At 33.4% G+C, this 20,456-nt stretch overlaps 1 protein-coding gene across 3 annotated transcripts in view; it reads right to left on the reverse strand.

The window, feature by feature from the left end:
* Positions 1 to 482: 482 nt before the first annotated feature.
* The window catches only part of AFF4 (ALF transcription elongation factor 4), a 72,305-nt gene continuing 52,331 nt past the window's right edge, over positions 483 to 20,456 (reverse strand). For all 3 annotated transcript variants that reach the window (XM_074291013.1, XM_074291014.1, XM_074291015.1), the window contains 13 exons: positions 19,962 to 19,999; positions 19,458 to 19,620; positions 17,722 to 18,639; positions 16,728 to 16,816; positions 14,033 to 14,264; positions 8,448 to 8,542; positions 7,320 to 7,383; positions 7,077 to 7,213; positions 6,728 to 6,799; positions 5,771 to 5,864; positions 4,873 to 4,916; positions 2,951 to 3,171; positions 483 to 1,714 (listed from right to left, as the gene is read on the reverse strand). In XM_074291013.1, coding sequence (XP_074147114.1) covers positions 1,587 to 1,714; positions 2,951 to 3,171; positions 4,873 to 4,916; positions 5,771 to 5,864; positions 6,728 to 6,799; positions 7,077 to 7,213; positions 7,320 to 7,383; positions 8,448 to 8,542; positions 14,033 to 14,264; positions 16,728 to 16,816; positions 17,722 to 18,639; positions 19,458 to 19,620; positions 19,962 to 19,999 — 2,295 coding nt within the window. In that variant the 3' untranslated portion in view covers positions 483 to 1,586. The remainder of the gene's footprint in view (positions 1,715 to 2,950; positions 3,172 to 4,872; positions 4,917 to 5,770; positions 5,865 to 6,727; positions 6,800 to 7,076; positions 7,214 to 7,319; positions 7,384 to 8,447; positions 8,543 to 14,032; positions 14,265 to 16,727; positions 16,817 to 17,721; positions 18,640 to 19,457; positions 19,621 to 19,961; positions 20,000 to 20,456) is intronic.

Below are 20,456 nucleotides of genomic sequence, written 5' to 3' on the forward strand. Positions count from 1 at the left end.
GACGCTTCGTCTGTAAACAGTCCATCAAGTCTTCATCTAAATGTTAAGATTTAAGGCACACCAGACATGATAGGGGCACTAAGCAAAAGTACAAACAGTACAGTTCTCACCTTGTATTCCAATAAGCACCTTGTATGGAAAGGTACTTTGGTGCACAACTTTTACAAAAGCAGCCACTTCAAACCCATGGAGGGCTCTCCTGTTACTTACAGTAAGATACTTCTCTAAAGTGAATATTCTGCTCCCAACAGAAATAATCATCACTCATTGGGGGCCTTCATAATACAATGGGGTAAATACATGATTAAAACAAGTTCTATGTCTCCAGATTAGAATAGTTTTACAACTTTGCTCTAAGTTGTAAGGTAAAATAGGACACACCTGAACTCCAGCTCATTTCCACAGCAATCAATGTATGTGCATATCAGAATATCACAAATGAATTGACAAAGAGAAAATAAAAAGAATTCTGAAGATGGATGTGAATTTTTGAACAAAATTATTCATTGGAAGAGACAGAGGTAATGACTAAGGAATTTGCTAACCCATTTTTTCAAATGGTTAAACATACTGTTTTCAATGAAGTATCAAGTGACAAAAAACAATGAGAATAAAATTACAACAAAACTTTTTTAAAAGTTCAAGATTGTCCTTTCATTAAAAAAAAAACAAAAACAAAAAACCAACAACAACATAAGACTTCTGTATGATGCATATCTCCTAGAATCCATGTTCTTGATCTCTTTAATAATTCATTAAATGTAAGCAACTCTAACACTGTGAGACTGCTATGGTATTAAGTGTGATCATGATTTTTAAAATAATAAACCATCTTGAATCAAACATGATTTTCCCCCAATCTAGAATGTTATATTCTAATATTTAAATTTCTTTTCACATGTTCAAGAAACCTTTTTGGGTCCTTTTCCTTAAGTACAAATTCTGCAATATTAAAACTGTAGTTGTCATTTAAGATTTGAGTAAGAGGCAACAGACATGTTAAATACATGTCTTTACATTTGAGAATATAATAATCCTCTTTTACAAGCTTTACCACATGGAGACTTTACTGAGAACAAAGTTTAAAGTACATAAATAAAAGTGTCTGCATGAAATTTCTGCTAAGTATTTGGTAGGATAAATTTATAGGTAGAAATAATTATTAAAATAGTCCCACCAAACTGGGCAGTTAAAAAATTAAAATAAATATGATTTAAATTGATTACTTATGCATTACAACTAGAATTCCAATCCCATTTCAGATCAGCTAAAACTGCATCTTATCAATATGCTGCAGATGTAAAAATACTTAAATAACTTTCCAAATAGGGAATACCTTAGGAGTCCATTAACATGATGGCTTTGGGTTTAAAGAAAAAAAAAAAAAAAAATCAAAACAAAACAAAAAAATAACAACAACAAAAACCAAAAAACACAACTTTTACATGAGACAGTGAGGCAGAAGCATTCCTTGCTCTTAGTGTTGACTAAGCAGTGTTATGGCAGTCTTCCTTATTGATATGACACAGTGTTGTGGAGAAAAATCAGAGGCAACGAGAATATGTTCTGGGTAAGAATCCTTCAGTTCAAGATATCAACTTGGCATCCAGACGAAGCCAGTGAAGTCCCTGCCGGGTGTAACGAACTAGGTCTGTCATGATGCTTGAATTAAAGATGAGAGGACCCATTACTTTATCCAGTTCAGCAAAGAACTCTAAAATGAGGAAAAACATCAATTAAATCAAGATATCTATAATTTATAAGAAAACAAATAAGATTTTTCTTTCCTTCTCTGAGAAAAATTAAGCAAACTATATTTAAAATAGCTATTTTCCTATGGAACATTCTATACTTCATGCATAGACTCACTAAATTTCAGCATCAGAAGATATTCCAAAGTTTTCTAGGACAAACCTTAGCTGTACAGAAACCCTTTCTACCACATCCTAGGCAAGTGATCACTAAAACTTCCAGATGAAGACCTTTGGTAAGAAAAGAATCTACTCTTTTGAAGCATCCAATTCTACTTATGCTTGGTTTTTTAAATCAGAATTGTACTACACTGCCTTAGGAAATCTTCTATTTTCCAATTCAATTTAGCATCATTTTATTCTTCCTTTTACTTGGAACATAAAGACTGGTGTTTAGAATATAGAGGATTCTTAATGAATTAAGATGATACAAGCCAATTTTAGAAGATCCTTTTAAACTACAATATCTAATAGATATTTTCACAAATTCCTCTAACTAGTTAGTTTTCATTACCAAAAAAAAAAAAAAAACCAACAACAACAACAACAAATTAAATTAATTTTAAATGAATTAAAGATATATCTTATTTTAAATGTTAGAACAGTGGATACACACACTTACACACACATCTTTTAGAAGAGTTCAAAAAATATCACTGAGGCTGACTTAAAAAAGCTTTGGGTTTTCTTTTTCCTCCCAAAGAGCTGTAACTTTGTTACCAAATGAGAGTGTACTCTCTCTATAATCTATTAAGTCTCTGAAAGTTACCATAGCTAAAAATTTCATCACTTTGTGGTCACCCTGATAACCAGCTTCTCCTGATTCAGTTAAGTATGATCCTTAGAGAAGAAGGCTATGAACACATTATCTATATTGTCTCTTATCAGGTCTAGGATAAAAATCTTTCTTTTTTAACTTGGTAGGAGCTACTGACTCTTATTCTTTGCAGGCATGTATATCCAGAGCTAATTTCCTACCACAATAAAGGAAAGGTATTAGTAGAACAAATTTTTGTACTTTAATATTAGTCTTATAAGTATCCTTATTAAAAGCTAGAAATCTACAAATTAATGAATGTCATTAACCCTAAAACAGATTATACAAAATGAATATCAATACTTTAAAAAAAAATTAACTTGTTTGGTTTTTTAAAAATCCATCTATTATCCTCTGAATACACTGATTTCCTGAGATCTACCTTTTTGCTCCTTAGAAAGCTGTTCAGCTTGGTCCCAGATTTCCGTCGCATAAAGGAAGTTGGAAGTGACCTGAACATAGCTGGCTGCCATCTGGTGGATTCTCTGTGGAATTGTTACTGAAGAACTGCTCCCTGAAGTACTGCTTGCTCCTGAAGTGTAATTTCCTGAATTGCCAGGAGACAGTTTTGGAGAAACTGGAGAAGGCATTCCAACAGCTTTGCTATATGTACATGGACAGAAAAGACAACAATAAATGTATTTTATAATGTAAAATCGTTTCTTAAAATAGGCAATGAAAGAGCACAGTATTTTACTTTGACCACTATAATGTGTTATACAAATTATTTAACAAGATTATTTAACAATGACAGGCATAGCTTTCAACTATCTTCAGTACTCTAACAGTCCAGTTTCTTATGGTCAAGTGCTAGTCATGATAGTAGCTACATACTACTTTGACTTGTATAAGACTAATTCAGAAAAAGTTCCGAAATTCATTATCTTGCCAATGGATACTAATATATGATGACATGCTAAGTAATTAACAGGATATCCATTTAGGAAAAACAATTTTACATAGTTACACATGTGTAATTTTATATGCAGAATATACATCAAAAACACATCTGAAACTAGAAGTCAGTGAAAATTTAATCTCAAAGCAAACAAATGAACGCACAATATATAGGCATTTCAATTTCAATCTGAAGTATTAAAAATACTAATGTTTTAACCTTGGGATATAATTTTTAAACAAAAATTGGAATAAAAAAGCCCATAATAATAAAAATCTACATATAGTGTAGGGAAATCAAATAGACAAAATTACTATAGGATCCTTCTATTATTATAGCAATCTCTTCCAATCTGAATAAAATTTTTAGGCTCTCCATACCACAGAAGAAATCTGAATTTTTTCTTTTATAGGGATATTTAGAGCATGTTACTGTAAAGTTTGGGTGTCAATTACATACACACACACACACACACAAAACACATTTCTGAATTTCTAAATTTTTTGTTTTTGTGTCATCTGCTGGCTTTGCATGTTATCTCCGACTTTCACAAAACTCTTCCCAAATTCCCATTTAATTTCTTGGGCTAACTCTTAATATATTGAAACCACAATGAGGAAAAGTCACAATGTGGCAAAAATAACTCTATTTAGAGGTGATGGTATAAATGAATGCATCTAAGAATTCTGGGGATACAAATATGTTTGTTCTTCTGAAATGTCTTTCCTAGATCAGGAAGATCAGTGATCTTCCCTCATCAATCTGCTCAGTTTTTTTTCCCCCTGTCTCTAATACTTGTCACTCTTGGGCTTTTACTTCTGTGGATTCCCAGATTTTTATCTGTAGTTCTGACTTCTCTCAAGCTCTACCCACATTTCCAAATGCCTTTTTTACATCTGTACTTAAGTGATGTCCTCAAATTCAATAGGTCTGAAACCAAATTGATCATTGGAAGTGTCCTCTAATATCAATTAAGATGTTGGTATTTGGAGGTGGGAAGACCACTCCTCAAAATTTTTCTCCCTAGTTCCTGTGTTATAGGTAGGTCTGGCTACAGCAGTTTTTAAGAGTAGAAAAGTAAACTTCTGCCTTGCTCACTTGAGGGTTTCTGAGGAGCAGTTTCAAGGTCAAATATCCTAAAAGTTCCAGTTTCAAAGGAGACAAATTATATCTGGTAATTTAGCTAAGAATGTCCCAAATTTTTAGGATAAAAGTATGGCAATTCTTTAGGTTCAATCTATAAAATTTTCCAATGTCAATATATGTGCTTTCTGAATGATAAGGAAGTACTGTACATATTAACTGTTCTTATTACCAACTATAACATAAATTTATGTATTCAACAAACACCAAAAGACTACTAGGAAATAATTTTTCTTTCACAGGATAAGAATGACATTACCTACCTTCCCATGCCAGGTGATGGAGCTTGAGAATTATTATAGGAATTCTAGAGACAAAACATACACACAAATGTACATCAACAAATATCAAATGTCTACTATGTACAAACTTTGTATTTGCAAAACAAGCAAAAAGCATAGTTTTTTTTACCCTCAAAAAGAACTTACAATCCTTTATAAAGAGAAGTCACATGTGCATACAGCACAGATGAAAGACATAATAAAGAAATATATGAATACAAAAGAGTGAGATGTTACTGTGAGTTTTGGGGAGATAGAAAGTAGGTTGTGAAAAAAGGTTTTATGAAAGAGCTGTCACCTAGAAGGATTCAGAAAAGCAGGAAGGGCATCTCAGGCAAAGGGACTGATAAAATAAAGCTACAGAGGTAGGGATGTAGCTCTGTAGCTTGGTTGTGGATAGTGGGTAGCTTTGATGAATAAAGCTCAAAAAAGGAAGGGTGGGAGTGGATTGTAGATGAGTCTTGAATGACAACAAAAGAAGTAGGAACAGAAAAAAAGAAATGCCAGGAGTAAAGAGTATATTCTAAAGTTTAATGAAAATGGTATTTATATACTGAAATATGATTTATATATGAGTAACTAAACTGTTGAAGATGGTCTAAATGGGATTTTAACGAGCAGTTCACCAAAAACCGTATTGTTGGAAATCCTACCTAAGTCCCAACAATCCTCAAAATGAACATTCAACACAGTCATTAACTACCTCCTTCTTCTCAGAAGTCCTCCAATACTCAGATGGCTTGTAATGTCCTCCCCACTACTCCTGTTTCCCAATATCCAAAAATATAATAAGGACATTTCTAGCAGCGGTGGAAAATAAAAACCCTTCACAAAATTAGATCTGAAAACCTGAATTTCTATTTCTATCAGCTACATTTACCTTTAAATGTTCAGTTAATGTTTTTGAGTATTTCAAAGCATTCTCCTTCTTCAGCTTAAATAACCTCAGGTACAATAAGGACTGGCACCGAAGACTTAAAAAAAAAAAAAGAGAGAGAGAGACAGAGAGAGAAAGAGAAGAAAGATTTGTTTACAATGTCAATAATTGACAGTTCAGGGGGAAAAAAAGTCACTTTTTGTTTTTTCAAGTTTATATGAAATAAATGGTTATCTAAATTGACAATGACATTAGATTTAAGTCATAGGTAAAATAATTCAACTACTAATAAATATTACCAGAGGAAACAAAATTACTATCAATAAAAATTTATTAAGAGCCTAAGATTATGTAAGTGTCAGGCACTGTCCATAAATGTGCTAAGGATAAGTGCTGAGGATATAATGGGATATAAAAAGAAGAAAAAGTTCCTTGCCTCAAGAAGCTCATAATTTAATGAATTATTAAAATACTAAAATAGAATTAAGGAGTAACATTATTACTAATATTACTAAATGGAAACTACATATATTGAACAATTTATTATCATTGATATTATCATGATTATCATTCTATTTCTGAGACTGGCTTTTTTTTAATGACTTCCTACCCTCAAAACAAGCCAGAAAAATATAGAAAGTCAGCCCATTACACTCCCTATATACATGAGACATCAGATATATTCCAAGAAAAGTTCCTGTACTCTACCAAGACTCTACCCAAAGTAAGATGAAGAGATCTATCTGGCAGACAATCTCCCTCCATAATGTCTTATAATTTGAAAGATAGAAATCTCATTTTTTCCCCTTAACTCCTTGTATTACAACAAAGATCCCAAAATCAACAAAAACAAATCTCAAACAAAACAAAAAACACCAGTTACAATGCATATTCAAATTAGAAAGCATTCTGTGTTTATCACAACCTGATGCAAATGTAGTACTTTACAAATCTACACACCAAAGAATGGCCAGTCTTTTATCTGCAGCTGTAGCATCTGGTGCCAAGTAATTCTTCAGCTTCATAGTATATCTGTAACATAAAGTAAGGAACAGATCAATGACCACAAAATGTAAGCAAAATCAAATACTTCATTTAATCTAATTACTTCTTTCCTCCCACCCTCCAACATATTAGAATCAAACAAATTCAAAATAAAAAAAACCTAGGAAATCATTTAATTCAGAAGTCATTTAGTCGCTCTATGTCAATCCATGATTAAATTTTTGTTATCAGCTGCATCCTTCACATCCAGGTTAGTTAATCAGCATTAATGACCTTGCTGATGCAGACATTTCCATGTACTTACTTAATTAGCTCCACAGTTTCTGAATACATAAGGAATGGAGATTTGAATTCCTGAGCATTTTTCTCCAAAGCATTCCCACATTCAATGAAAGATACCACAGCATCAAGATAATAGACAGCTTTCTCAAATCTATCAGACTAAAGAGAAGGTACATACAACAAGGAAATATTAGTCTGCAAAGGTTAAAAATCAAAGCAAAAATTACCATTAATTCCAAAAAACTATATATAAAGGCCAACATACCAAAGCATCTGCATTGTGCTTTAACTTTTTAGCTTCTTGTAAATAATGATCTGCTGAATAATTCCTGCAACAGAAATGGGGGAGAAAAAAAAAAAAAAACCTTTCATAAGATAACATTCTAGTTTGTGTTCTAGTTCAATATTCAAAGTTACAGGAAATACAGTATGTAATCCAAAGTTACTTTATTTTGCAAACATACAAATTGTTGCAAGCAAAATATAAATCAGACATAGTTTTGATTATTTCATTATTTCCTATTGTCCCTAGGATATAGTACAAATGCTAAAATTTGGCATTTAAAACTCTTTGTCATTATGGCACCAGCTCTGTTTTCAAGCTGACTTGTATTACTTTCTTTTCACACAATCTACATTCCCATTCAAATTGGTCTATTTGCAAACTCAGCATTCCTTATGCCTGGAATGTACTCCTTTCTCACATTTACTTATTAGAATCCCTAATTCTTTGAAGGTTCATTTTATGAGCCACATCCTAAGGAATATTTTTGCAATGCCCTTGTGGTTAGTGCTTTCTTCTTCCTCAAATGATCTTGTGCTCACTTCTGTTTATATGTTATATTTCTTTCAATAATACATAAGCTTTGTGAGGCTAATCACCAATTTTTGTTTTGTTCTTATATCTCAGCATCTACCACCAGCCACTGAATTGCCGGATTGGATTCAAATAAATATACTCAACATTTCAGAAAGCAAAATGAGATACCAGGAAGAAACTCTTTTCCACTCTTTCTGGTAACCTAATTTACTCCTGAGATTGAGTATAAATCCAAGAGATAACTTTTTGAATTAGCTGTTATAAAAATCACAATGGAATGATCTTCATTCCATTCAATCTCAGAAAAAGTCATTTATTTGTTCCAGATATTATTCTGTTATTAAGAGTGAATATAACTTGAAGTACACTTTAACGCCTTGAGAAGGACTTTGTATTCATATTGAAGTATATTATGCTATCACAAGAAAGGTAAGAATGTATTTTCTAAAGTTTTAATATTTTTACCCACACTATGTCAGGAACTCTTATCATGACAAGACATTCATATCTACAATCCATCCCTAGTTTAATGATGGGAAACTCTATACACAGACACATTTCCATTCACTTTACCTGTCATCAAAGGCCAGCTTTGCTCTTCGTGCTTTAGAGCTATCAGGAATTTGTGAAGCTGGGGGATAGTTTGAAGAACTACTTGGAACCTTTTCCTAAAAAAAGATAATTAGCACACTTGAAACAAACAATTGCCAGCTAAAGAGTTAATAAGATATATAAATAACACAAAAATTATTTTCTACTTCAAGATAACATATGAATCAGCTCCTTATATTTTTGCAATTCATTTCAATTGATAATGTTTCATAAACCAAAATTTTCCATGATTTAAGAATTTCTCAAAATGCTCAGAAAGGTATTTTTCATTTTACATGAATATAGTTCATTTTATTCAATATCAGTGAAAACATAAGAAGCACATGGATCTATGGTCAAAATCATATTACTTCTTAGAATTAATAGTAAATAACGTACTAAATCAGTAACCCTAATAGGCATTATTTTCATGCATGGACTAGCACTTCTGTTTTTTTTTTTTTTTTTTTTTTTCCCCCTGAGGCTGGGGTTAAGTGTCTTGCCCAGGGTCACACAGCTAGGAAGTGCTAAGTGTCTGAGACCAGATTTGAACTCAGGTCCTCCTGAATTCAGGGTTGGTGCTCTATCCACTGAGCTACCTAGCTGCCCCTGTTTTTTTGATATTGATATTAACTCTTACTCATTCCTAGATTATGTGCCTATATAAAGAACTCTATTCATGGTAGAATGGAGGAAGCATAAAATTTAGACATGGTCCTCGCCTTCTTGAAACTCACACTCTAGTTGATGGAAAAAAACGCAAAAATACTCAATACTCAAATGCTTTAGAAAATGGCAAAACAAGTACTATGTGAGGTCTGAAGAAAGAGGTTGCTATTGACAGGGGAAAATAATATATAAAAAGGATTTGGAATTAGAAGACAGATTCAAATTCTGACTGTTACTATAAGAGCGTAGACAAATCATTTTATCTTCATGGATGTCAGTTTTCACATCTGCAAAATGAGGAGAGTAGGCTGAAATTCTTTCTAGCTCTAATCTATTTTTTAAGATGTCACTGAGTTGGGCTCTAAAGGATAGGTAAGACTTCCACAGGAAAAGGAAAAGGAAAACATTTCCAGCATAATTAACAATATGACCAGATTTGGAGGCACATACTTTAAATCTGCTTCTGGGGAGGCTGAAGCTGATGGATTGTTTGAATTGTAGAGTTTTGAGCTATAGCAGAGTTAAAGTTTAAGTCTAGCAACAGTATGGCATGGGTGAGCCACTAGGCTATCATAGGAGGGGCAAAATGTCCCAAATCAAAAAAATGGAGCTATCTAAAGCTTTCTTGCTGATCAGTATTGGGATTGGTACTGTGAGTGGCCATTGCACCTGGTTCAGCCTAGGTAAGATAGGGAGATTCAGTCCCCAAAACAAAACAGCAATAAAACAATCAAAGGCAGAAGGAAGTAATATAAGAAATTTAGTGTGGCAGCACGTTGTGAAGGTCCTTGCATTCTAGGAGAGAGTCTTTTTTAATAAGCAAAAGGAAATTACTAAATTTCTGAGCAAAAGAATGACATGATCAGAGGTATGCCCAAGACAGATCATTCAAGATATAGATATGAGAAATGGATTAGATAGTGAAAGATTAGAAAGTAGGAATACTAGTAAAGAAGATTTTTAACAAGAGTTCAGACAGGTGATAATAAGAATCTATGTATCAGAGTAATGATAGCAAAAACAGAGAAATAGGAGATTAATTCAAGAAATGTCCTAGAACTGAAAGAACTTAGAAACTGATCATGAGAGATGGTCTTGAATATGGTAAATTTGAAATATCAATGGGATAAAGGGAGGTATACTATAGGCAGTTGGGAGATATTTGTATTTTTCTTATTAGGGATTTGTAACATGTAACTTGGTACAATATATAATTAAAAAATATTTTTCCTTCAGTTTACTATATCCTTTATCTTAGATGCATTAATTCTGTTTACGTAAAGCTTTTCAATTTATTGTCATCAGAATTATCTGTTATATGTTCTTTAATTGCTATATCTCTTGTTAAGAATTCACCTCTGACCCATAGCTGTAAAAAGTCTTATGATCTGCTTCTCTTATGTGTTCAGATTACATAGCCATTTTGAATTTGCTGTGGAATATTGCTACAAATCTCTAATAAGAAAAATACAAATCAAAACAACCCTGAGATTTTACATAATACCTTTAACAAACTGTTAAAATAAACAATAAATAATTATTAAATAAAATAACAAGAGACCAGCTAGTAAATTGTAAAGAGGTTGTAGAAATGGTCACATCAATGCACTGTGAATTAATACAACCATTCTGGAAAGCAATTTCAAATTATGTTAGTAAAGAAAGTGGCTGAGTTGTCCATATCCTGTGACATGGAGCTGCCATTGTTAGATATATGCTTCCCAAGCTTGTCACTGACAAAAAGATTTCACATATACCAAAATATTTATAAGAGCACTTTTTTGATTTATCAAAGAATTATAAACCAAGTAGATGCTTACTGATTGGGGAATTGGTAAATAAATTCTAATCCAAATGTCTTGGAATAATACTGTGCTATGTAAGAAACAGAAACATATACCAAATAATGAAAAAATGGATCTTTCTATTTTTATTTTATTTTCTAATTATAATAGACTCAGGTTGTTTTCTTTCAACATTTCTTGAAATATAATGGCTAGACTATTTTTTGGGTCATGACTTTCAGATAAATCCAATGATTCTTTTATTTATTTTTCAGGTCAGTTGTTTTCATTGTGATACCTTTTTTTTTTTTTAATCCTTTAACTTTTGTTATAATATTTCTTGTAATCTTAGGGAATCATTAACTTCTAATCAATCTTCTAATTTTTCATATTTTTCTGTTGCTTGGGTCAGGTTTTATACCTTATGGTAAAATGCTAATTCTCTAACCCTTTCCTCCACAGCTCTTATTTATTTTGTTAATTCTTTCCTGACGGGCTCTCATTTTATTTACAAAGTAACTTAACTTTTTAAAAACATTCAATTTATTTCTTCCAGGAATGTTAGTTGATCTTGTGGTTAATCTGTGGTTTTTTTGGGCAATCATTCTTTCCTAATGTGTGTGACTTGGGCATCCTTGTCTTTAATGCTAGATTCTTTGTTGATGTTTAATGCATATTATTATGTCATTTTTTTCCTGATTTATTTTCTAAATTTGGATTTCATTTTAAAGCTAGAAGACTCTTACCATGTTTGAAGTGAATATTTAGACCATGCTTGGTCCTGTTTTGTATTCTCTTGGATCCTGCCATTTTCTCCAGATTCTAAGTATTTCAAGGATCTCAGGAATAGCTTAGGATGCAAGTTTTCAGTGAGCTAAAACAATCTGATATAGAGAGACCTGTTTCAAGGTCTAAACTCTGTAAGTCCCTGTCCTGGATCTAGGTCTCAATTAACACAACTATGGACTTACTCCTTATTGAAATTCTACTAAGCTGCTGGACTCAAATATTGTCAAACACACAGAAAGCTCTAAGGTTCTAAATGACAAAATTGTAAGCTTCTCTTTGACTTAAGTTCCCTGAACTTGTTATTCTGCTGCAAGCTTGAGGCCCGAATGGAGGCTGGATCTAAGATCCTATGCACTTCAGTTGAACAGTCAATCACACACTTGCTGCTCAGTTTTTAGAGAACCTAGCCTTGTATCACACTACTCTTTCCCCCAGATCACCACTCCTAGCTGAGTGACTGAGGTCCTCTCTTCAGTGCACACTAACTAAAGAATTGAGCTCTGAAGGATGAGTGACAGAACCACCAGTTCACACCTGTTTCTGCTTCCTGTACAAGGTTCAGAACACTCTGTGCTGGATCTGGGACTACTTCTTGCCCTAGTACACCACGCTGGCCAGCTCCGAGCTGTGTCTTACTTGCTCAACCTGTCCTCAGACCTTTGTACCTAACTCCCAACACATTTATCTGCCAGTCTAGATTTCAATTGTATAGGTTGTCAAAAGTAACATAAGACACAGCACAGTACCACTAATGATGTTCTATAATAATCATTTAAAGGAAACTGCTATGCCCAGTGGTCATAGCTGCCTGAGTCACCTCAAATTGTCAAGCAGATCAAATTCTGATGTAAGCACCCTCCCTAATGCCCCCACCCTTATTCCATTCTCATCAGATACATCTATCACTGTAACGTCTGAGTCTCTGCTCATTCATGTATGCTCCTTCATTCTGACTGAGTAGAGTTTAGTAGCTAGTTACTTAGCTATTGTCTAATAGAGCCCAAACACATTGAACACACGCTTAAGCTTAGCATTCATAAATTAGTGTTTAACAATGCCACGATTCAAGACAATTCCAGAAGACTTGGAAAGGAAAATGCCATTCGCATCCAGAGAACCATGGAGATTGAGTGTGATCAAAGCATAATAATTTTCACCTTTTTATTTGTCTGTTTGCTTGTTTATTCTTTCTTGTGGTTTTTTTTACCCTTTTGGTCTGATTTTTCTTGCACAATGACAAATATGGAAATATGTTTTAAAAGGACTGCACATATTTAACCTTTATTGGATTGTTTGCTATCTTGGTGTGTGTGTAGGGGGGAGTAAGAAAGGGAGGAAAAAAACTTAATACACTAAGTCTTACAAAAATGAATGCTGAAAACTATCTACAGGCATTTGGAAAAATAAAGTAAAATAAATTGGGAAGAATTTCTGGTAAGACAGCAAAATTAATGAATTAAACACTACTTTCAAAATTTTGCTAACTTATGGAATCTAAACTCAATAACGTTAATATGAGGTCCCAGTATCCTAGGACAATAATACAATTCTACTTTTTTAATTCAGCCTTTAAGGAGTTTCCTTAATTACCATGATAGTGTGAAGAGAGATTCATATAAAAGGTTAAAATTTTTACCTAGGAAAATTCAAAATTTTGAAAATTTATTTTTCAAAATGTTCTGCTTTATAAATTAGATGAAAATTTTGACTGGTATCTCTTTACAATTATGAAAAGCTTTAAATTGAATCAAGGCTGGCTCAGCAAAAAGCCTCCTTGGCTCTCAAAAAGCTGAATGACTGAGTTAATTTTATATTTGTCACCTTAATTATTCAGCTAGAAATTTAAAGAAATCTAAGCCTCAAATCTCATACCAAAACTTTAAGCCAGTTATTTACTTAGCAGACTAAATTTTTACAATCAATAAGCATCTTCAACCATGGGGTTAATGTTAATTAACATGTAGCTAACCATTTATTAGGCTGTTTTCATAATCTCTTTCTCTTTTCATGTTTTAATGACACCTTTTGTTTTGGGCGCATAATTACAAAATATACCTAAAGTGAATTTGACAATATATGCAACATTCTGATTCTTGTCTGCTAAAAGATGAGTTTCAATTGTTTTCTATCAAAATGATGGGTTTTGTTACTGATGTCCGGAGTCTATAGAATATATACATATTTTAAATAAAGTACATTTTTAACAAGATTTTAAAAAAAAATGCCAATCAGAAATACACAATGGAAAAGTTACATGTAAACCAAAATTAAAAGCAAATAAATTTCCAAAGTGTTAACCCTTTGAGAAGGCCTCTAAAATCTTACCTTGGCTTCCTTGGAACTACTAAAAACTTTCCCTTCTGTCTTTTTCTGCTTGGAAGTAGAACTATTTTTACCACTACTTTCCTTGCTGCTGCTATTAGTAGATTTTAAGGAAGATGACTGGCTAACTGTTCTCTTCCTCGATCCATGCTCAGTTTTTGAGTCTTTCAGAGGAATAGACCCAGCAGGAGAGGGCAATGGATCCTTCTCTTTCACGGCACTCTGTTTGGATGACCTGCAAATCAAATAAATGCAATTTAATTCTCCAAATGGAGAAAGGAATAGGAAGACTGTAGATAACATGAATATTTTTATTTCCTCCCTCATATATCCTCTTAAAGGAAAATCAACTTTGTTCCATAAAAATTAAACAAATAATGGCTAAGATTGGCTCTGAAGAAATGTCATGAAAATGTTCCCCTCCACTTTTTATGACGTATTTATTGAATATTTCATATGTTGTCAGACACAGTCAATGTGTTGGTTCATTATGTCAACTTTTTTCCTACTTCTTAAGGCTTTGTCAAAGCTTTTCATACAGCTCAATATGAGTAGTCAGGAGAGGGATGTGTTCAGACATGAAGATACAAAAACAAAAGCTATTAATAAAAATAAGTATTATTTTAAAGGCATACAACATAAATGGTTTCTTCCTAATGAAAGATAGATGTTCACTGATTATCAATAAACTTTTTAAATTTACTGATATCTTTTGCTTTTATATCAGTCATTTCTGAAGATCATTCATTGACAGTCATTCCCTGTCCCCCCTTCCAAATGAATTCTTTTTCATAATAAAGAAAAAGAGATAAGCAAAAATAAGAGCTACATCTGCATCTGACAGTGAAGGCCCTATTCTACCCCTGTAGTCCCCCTGCTTCTCTGCTGAGAAGTGAGGAAGAGAGTTCCATGATCTATTCTTCAAATTCATTTCCAGTTTTTTCAAATTACTCAGAGTTTGGCTTCCTTTGCAATAATATATTCATTTCAACTGTTGTCATACCTGTATATACTGTTCTGCTTATTTTTTTCTATGAATTCCTCATATTTGTTAATTTTTTAATGTGAAAAAAAAAATTCCCCCCCCCTGAGGCTGGGGTTAAGTGACTTGCCCAGGGTCACACAGCTAGGACGTGTTAAGTGTCTGAGACCAGATTTGAACTCGGGTCCTCCTGAATTCAAGGCTGGTGCTCAATCCACTGTGCCACCTAGCTGCCCCTGTGTGCAAAATTTTGCTACATTCCTATTACCAGAGGCAATTAGGTGGCATAGTGAATAGGGGATTGAGTCTGGAATCAGAAAGATCTGAATTTAAATCTGATCATAAGCACTAATTAATTCTTATGTGATATGAAGCTTCACTTAAATATTGCCTGCCTCAATTTCCTCCTCTGTAAAACAGGAACAGTTCCCATGACTGCTATGAGGATAAAACAAATATTTGCAAAGTATTTTGCAAACTTGAAAGTGTTATGTTAAATGCTAGCTATATTATCACTCAGCTATACACTTGATCCAAAATATATAAGATCATAGATTCATTCCCCAATTAATAGTTACTCATTTTATTTCCAATTCTTTGATATCATTACAATTGCTCCTAATGAGCATATTCATATATATATTGGACATTTTCTTTTTTTATCTCTTAGGAGTATGTACCAGGTAGTAGGATAACTGGGCCCAAGAGCAAAAATTCTTTAACTATTTTTGCATAATTCCAAAATTGTTTTCTGGGACAGTTGTACCAAAGTACATCTTCATGAAGAGTATATTGGGGGGGGGGGGAGTTATTTTTGACAATTTTTAGAATGTGAGATGAAAAAACTGACAATCTACGTTTTCTTTACAACTGTTCACTTAAAAGCATTTTTGCGTATGGCCCCTGATAGTGTGTAATTTCTATAGGCAATTGGGATTAAGTGATTTGCTCAGGGTCACACAGCTAGTATCTGATGATGGAATTGAATTCAGATCCTACTGATCCCAGGAGCAACAGATATAGATCTTTAATACTTAATGAGGAATTTTTGCAAAGATTATCCCATTCAAAGTTTCTTTTATTTTATCTGCATTTTGTATGCAAAAAGATTTTTTGATTTTACATAATCAAAAATTTTATATGCTCTTTTATGATGACCTCTATCTGTTGTTTGATTAGGAATTCTCTCCCTATTCACATCTGTGAAAGCTAGCCCCCTTCTATTCTCTTTGAAATATTAATGCGGCTTTTAAAATTTAGATTGCATATACATTTGGAACTGGTTTCTTCACTTTCTAATTATGAGTTTATAATCCAGGAAGAGAAGGATGGCATGTGGCTTTTATCTGCAGATTCTTATATGATATCATTGTATTCTTTGTAGAATACATGAAACAATGCTCCCAGAAAAAAAGAAATGACATCATCTTTATCTTCATTTACTTTTCAACTATGTTAAAGGTCCTAATAATAAGAAAAAAAGCAAAATTGGTATTAAAAGTACAACAGGAATTAAAAGTCTAGTTTTAATACAATACAGCAAATATGATATTGCCTTGGAAATTCATGTGGAGAAACATGTATTTCCCTTATGTTGTAACACTCATTAACTGCCTGAATCACATATTATTAGGCAGAGTCTAACATCAGTAGTTGTATGCAGTGACAAATACTATGTAACAATTACATCAATTTTCAACAAACATTGAAACTCACTCTCTATTGCTGGATGTCTTATGGCCTGATGAACTCTTCTCCTCAATCTTAGGTTTCTTGCTCTCAGAGACTCGGTTATCATCTTCATTCTAGATGAAACAAGAACATAAAGTCTTTTGGGAATAAATTCAATCACGCTCCTTTTAACTTCAATTTCCTAGTATCCCTGAAGTGGTTTATATTTAGCAGACACTAGCAAGAAATACACACCATGATCAAAAATTCCCCCAAATCACAAGTTTCAAATTTCATTGAGTCATCCAAATCTAAGGTGAGGTAGGTAGGTGCCACAATGGATAGAATAGTACCAGGTCTGGAGTCAGGGAACGTTCACCTCCCTGAGTTCAAATCTGGCCTCTGCTACTTACCAGTTGTACAACTCTGGGCAAATCACTTAATCCTATTTGCCTCAGTTCTTCATTTGTAAAAAGAGCTAGAATAGGAAATGGCAAATCATTCTAGCATTGTGCCAAGAAAACTTCAAATGGGGTCATGAAGAATTGGACACAACTGAGAACGACTGACTAATAAATTTTAAGCCATTACAGGAGCTTGGTGATCACCAATTTCCAATTATATGAACAAACTCAAGAGCATATAGCTGAAGGCTCTTACAGTGTTTTCAAGTATGATATTAGTGACGGAGAGCAAAGTAGTATATATAACTGAAAAAGGAAGGGAGTCTAGTGAAAATCCATTTAACATATACTGAGTAAGCAATGTGGTCCTAGGAACACAAAAATATGTGCCTGCAAACTAATAATTCCATTTACTCTTTTTTACTCTGTCACTCCAACTACAGCCAGGCAGACATAAATGACCTTTCAGTGCAAGCGAATATCATGCTTAATAGCAAAGTTCGGCTTTTAGAAATTCTTCCTACTGAAACTTAAACCTACTACTTTAATCACATGGATATTAGCTTAGCCATTGATAATACATATTAGTTTAATTATTTGAGATTGAAAAAGCCTTTCTTATAAGTTTTACAAACCTTATGTTTCCTCTTTCCCTTGGTGGAACCTTTATCTGAGACTTGTTTTTGAGGTTCTCTTGTGTGCTTCTCAGGCACATTTTTCTTTTCTACTTTGGGGGGCTCCATTTCTTTATAAGGCTTCCCTGGTATTCTTGACAAGAGATTCAGGTCAATCTTGACAATAAGTGGATACCTGTCATCAGGATCACTAAGTGGGGAAAGAAGTTCCTTCTCTTCCATAGGAGAGAACATTCTTGGCCGAAAAAAGCTATCTTCCTCCTCTACGGAGGAGGGTTTAACAGGAGTTCTGTTGCTTTCAGGATACTTGGGAGTTTGTGAAGAAGGAAAAAGGCCCTCACTTTCATCAGAATCAGAGGATGAAGTATCTGTTTCTATGATTTCTCTAGATTTTTGCGAAGGTTTATTTGTTGACTTGTACTTCTTTTTTTCTGTTGTTGACCTAGGGGAAGATTTGGGCTCCTTTTTTATATTGGGCTTTCTTGAGCCTTTTGTGGCTGCCTTATGCCTGTTAGAGGGCATACTTGTTGTCATGTCTACAGGGGTTTCACTTTCTATTTTTAAGCCCCCTCGAGGCTCTTCTACACCTGCCTTCTCTGTTTTTTTGGGTTGTTTTTTTCCTACAGTTCTTCGCTGTGTAGTGTTATCACTCTGTGCTGGGGACTTTTGTCTCCCACGACCACTCTCTGATCCTTTTTGAATAGTTTTGGAATCTCGTCCAGGAGTAGAAGAATTGGATTCTTTAGGTCCATTTTGTTCAATATAGCCACTTCCTGGCCCTTGTTCCCGACCTTCCTTTTTATAACCTTGAGAAGATGGAATATTACTATCTACAGAAGAAGCTGGTGACACTTTATGTGGATTCACTTTATTCAACCAATTATCAAGTTGCCATTTATTTGTTGGTGGTGGTTCAGGCTGAAAAAGAAAACAGGATGTTATTTCTATCTTAAATTTACTCCTCTTTATCTTCCTAAAGAGATTAGATTTAAATTAAGAGTATGGTATAAATGTTCAGTCCTACTCAGAAATTAATTGGCAGTTTTAAGAAAGGACACTATCCCTTCACCTCCCCCTTCTCCCTTTTTCAATCCCCAATCCCAAAAATTCAATATCTTGATTTGGAATTCTTACAACTTTAGTGAAAAGCTAAATGCCATATATGCCTTCTAAGTGGCCAATATTCCCATTAATCATCAAATCCAAAACCAATATTGAACTGAATACAAATAATTAATATTTAATAGCCTCAAGTAGTGGAAAATCCCATGATCAAAGTTGTACACAATGGATGAGACTTCACCTGCATATTCAATAAAATTTAGTAACAAAATTATACTTACTTAGATTTTCTTATTTCCTGCCCTAATATCCCTGAGGATTTAAAACTGAAATTATACAAACTGAAGTTATAAGCCTAAAAAAAAATTATGTTTTAAGTGATTTACAATATCAATTCAAAAAACCAAGGATGCTGTAGATAAAGCAAATTAGACCAGAAACAAGGATAGCAAGAAACAGGAAAAGTAATTATCTTTTTTACCTACAAAATTTTCCTACTTCCCTTGTCATGCAGCTTTCCTGTAATTATGATGGACAATTCCAGCTTGGATAAATCAAGAATGCATAGAGTATTTCTCTTCATACTCTTAATTTCAGATTTACTACTTCCAATTAATCCTAACTCTCAGTAGCCCATGAAGATCAGCTCAGAGTAAGAATTGCCTTCACCTTACCTCAGGAGATGCACTCTGTGATGGCTCATTGGCTTCACTGTCACTGGAACTACTTTCACTCTCTGAGTCAGATCCAGAACTGCTTTCAGATCCACTATGGCTACTTGAGTCATCCCTGGAATTATCTGCTCCTTCGCTATTGTGGTGTGAAGGTTCAGAATTACTTTAAAAAAAAAAAAAAAGATAAAATTTAAACTTTATCTCAATGAAGAAATGAATATATTCTTAAACTAACACAATTTCATTAAAGTTCGAACACTTCCTAATTATTAACTATTTTGTAAAGTATTTCTGCCCGAAAATATCAAATAAAACATTTTTGTGCAAAGCTGCCATGCCCAAAAGCTACTTCACCATAACTTATTTCCTTATATCCAAAGGTTTCTGAAACTATTTCATAATGTACACACACCCAGAATGTACATATTATACATACAAGCAATTACATAAACATATAGGTATTATCATATCACACTTTCATCCCAAACACACATCAATGCCTACCTTCCCGGTGTACTTCTTGGCACAGTTTTATCACAATCCTATAATTAAAGTACAATAATTCATGAAACACATTTATTATTCTACAAACTGAATGTGATCAACATGCTAAATCATGACGAAATGCATTATCAATTTATCTTTGCAATAAATTCCCAATACTTCCTTTCACTGAGGAATCTGTATCATAATTATCATCTTCCTAATTGGTACAGATTCAGTGTAGAAAAAGGCTTCTTCAAAAAATTAAACTCATCTGTATGAATATTTTGTCATAAATATAGTAGTGTATTTCTCATGCTGAGAACTATCTCTACTAAAAAGGAGGGGCTGGACTCCACTGGACGCAAAATAAATAAAAAACAGACAATGACAGTGAAGATTTGGACTGTTGGTATCCCTAAAGGGAATGGTGAGTTTTTGATTTTAAAATCATAAATTGCCATTTTTGTTAGATCTAAAAGTGTTACCCCCAACTCTTCAGGATAGACTTGTCCC

This window comes from Sminthopsis crassicaudata, chromosome 2 (genome assembly GCF_048593235.1).
Source record: "Sminthopsis crassicaudata isolate SCR6 chromosome 2, ASM4859323v1, whole genome shotgun sequence".
Taxonomy (NCBI): Eukaryota; Metazoa; Chordata; class Mammalia; order Dasyuromorphia; family Dasyuridae; genus Sminthopsis; species Sminthopsis crassicaudata.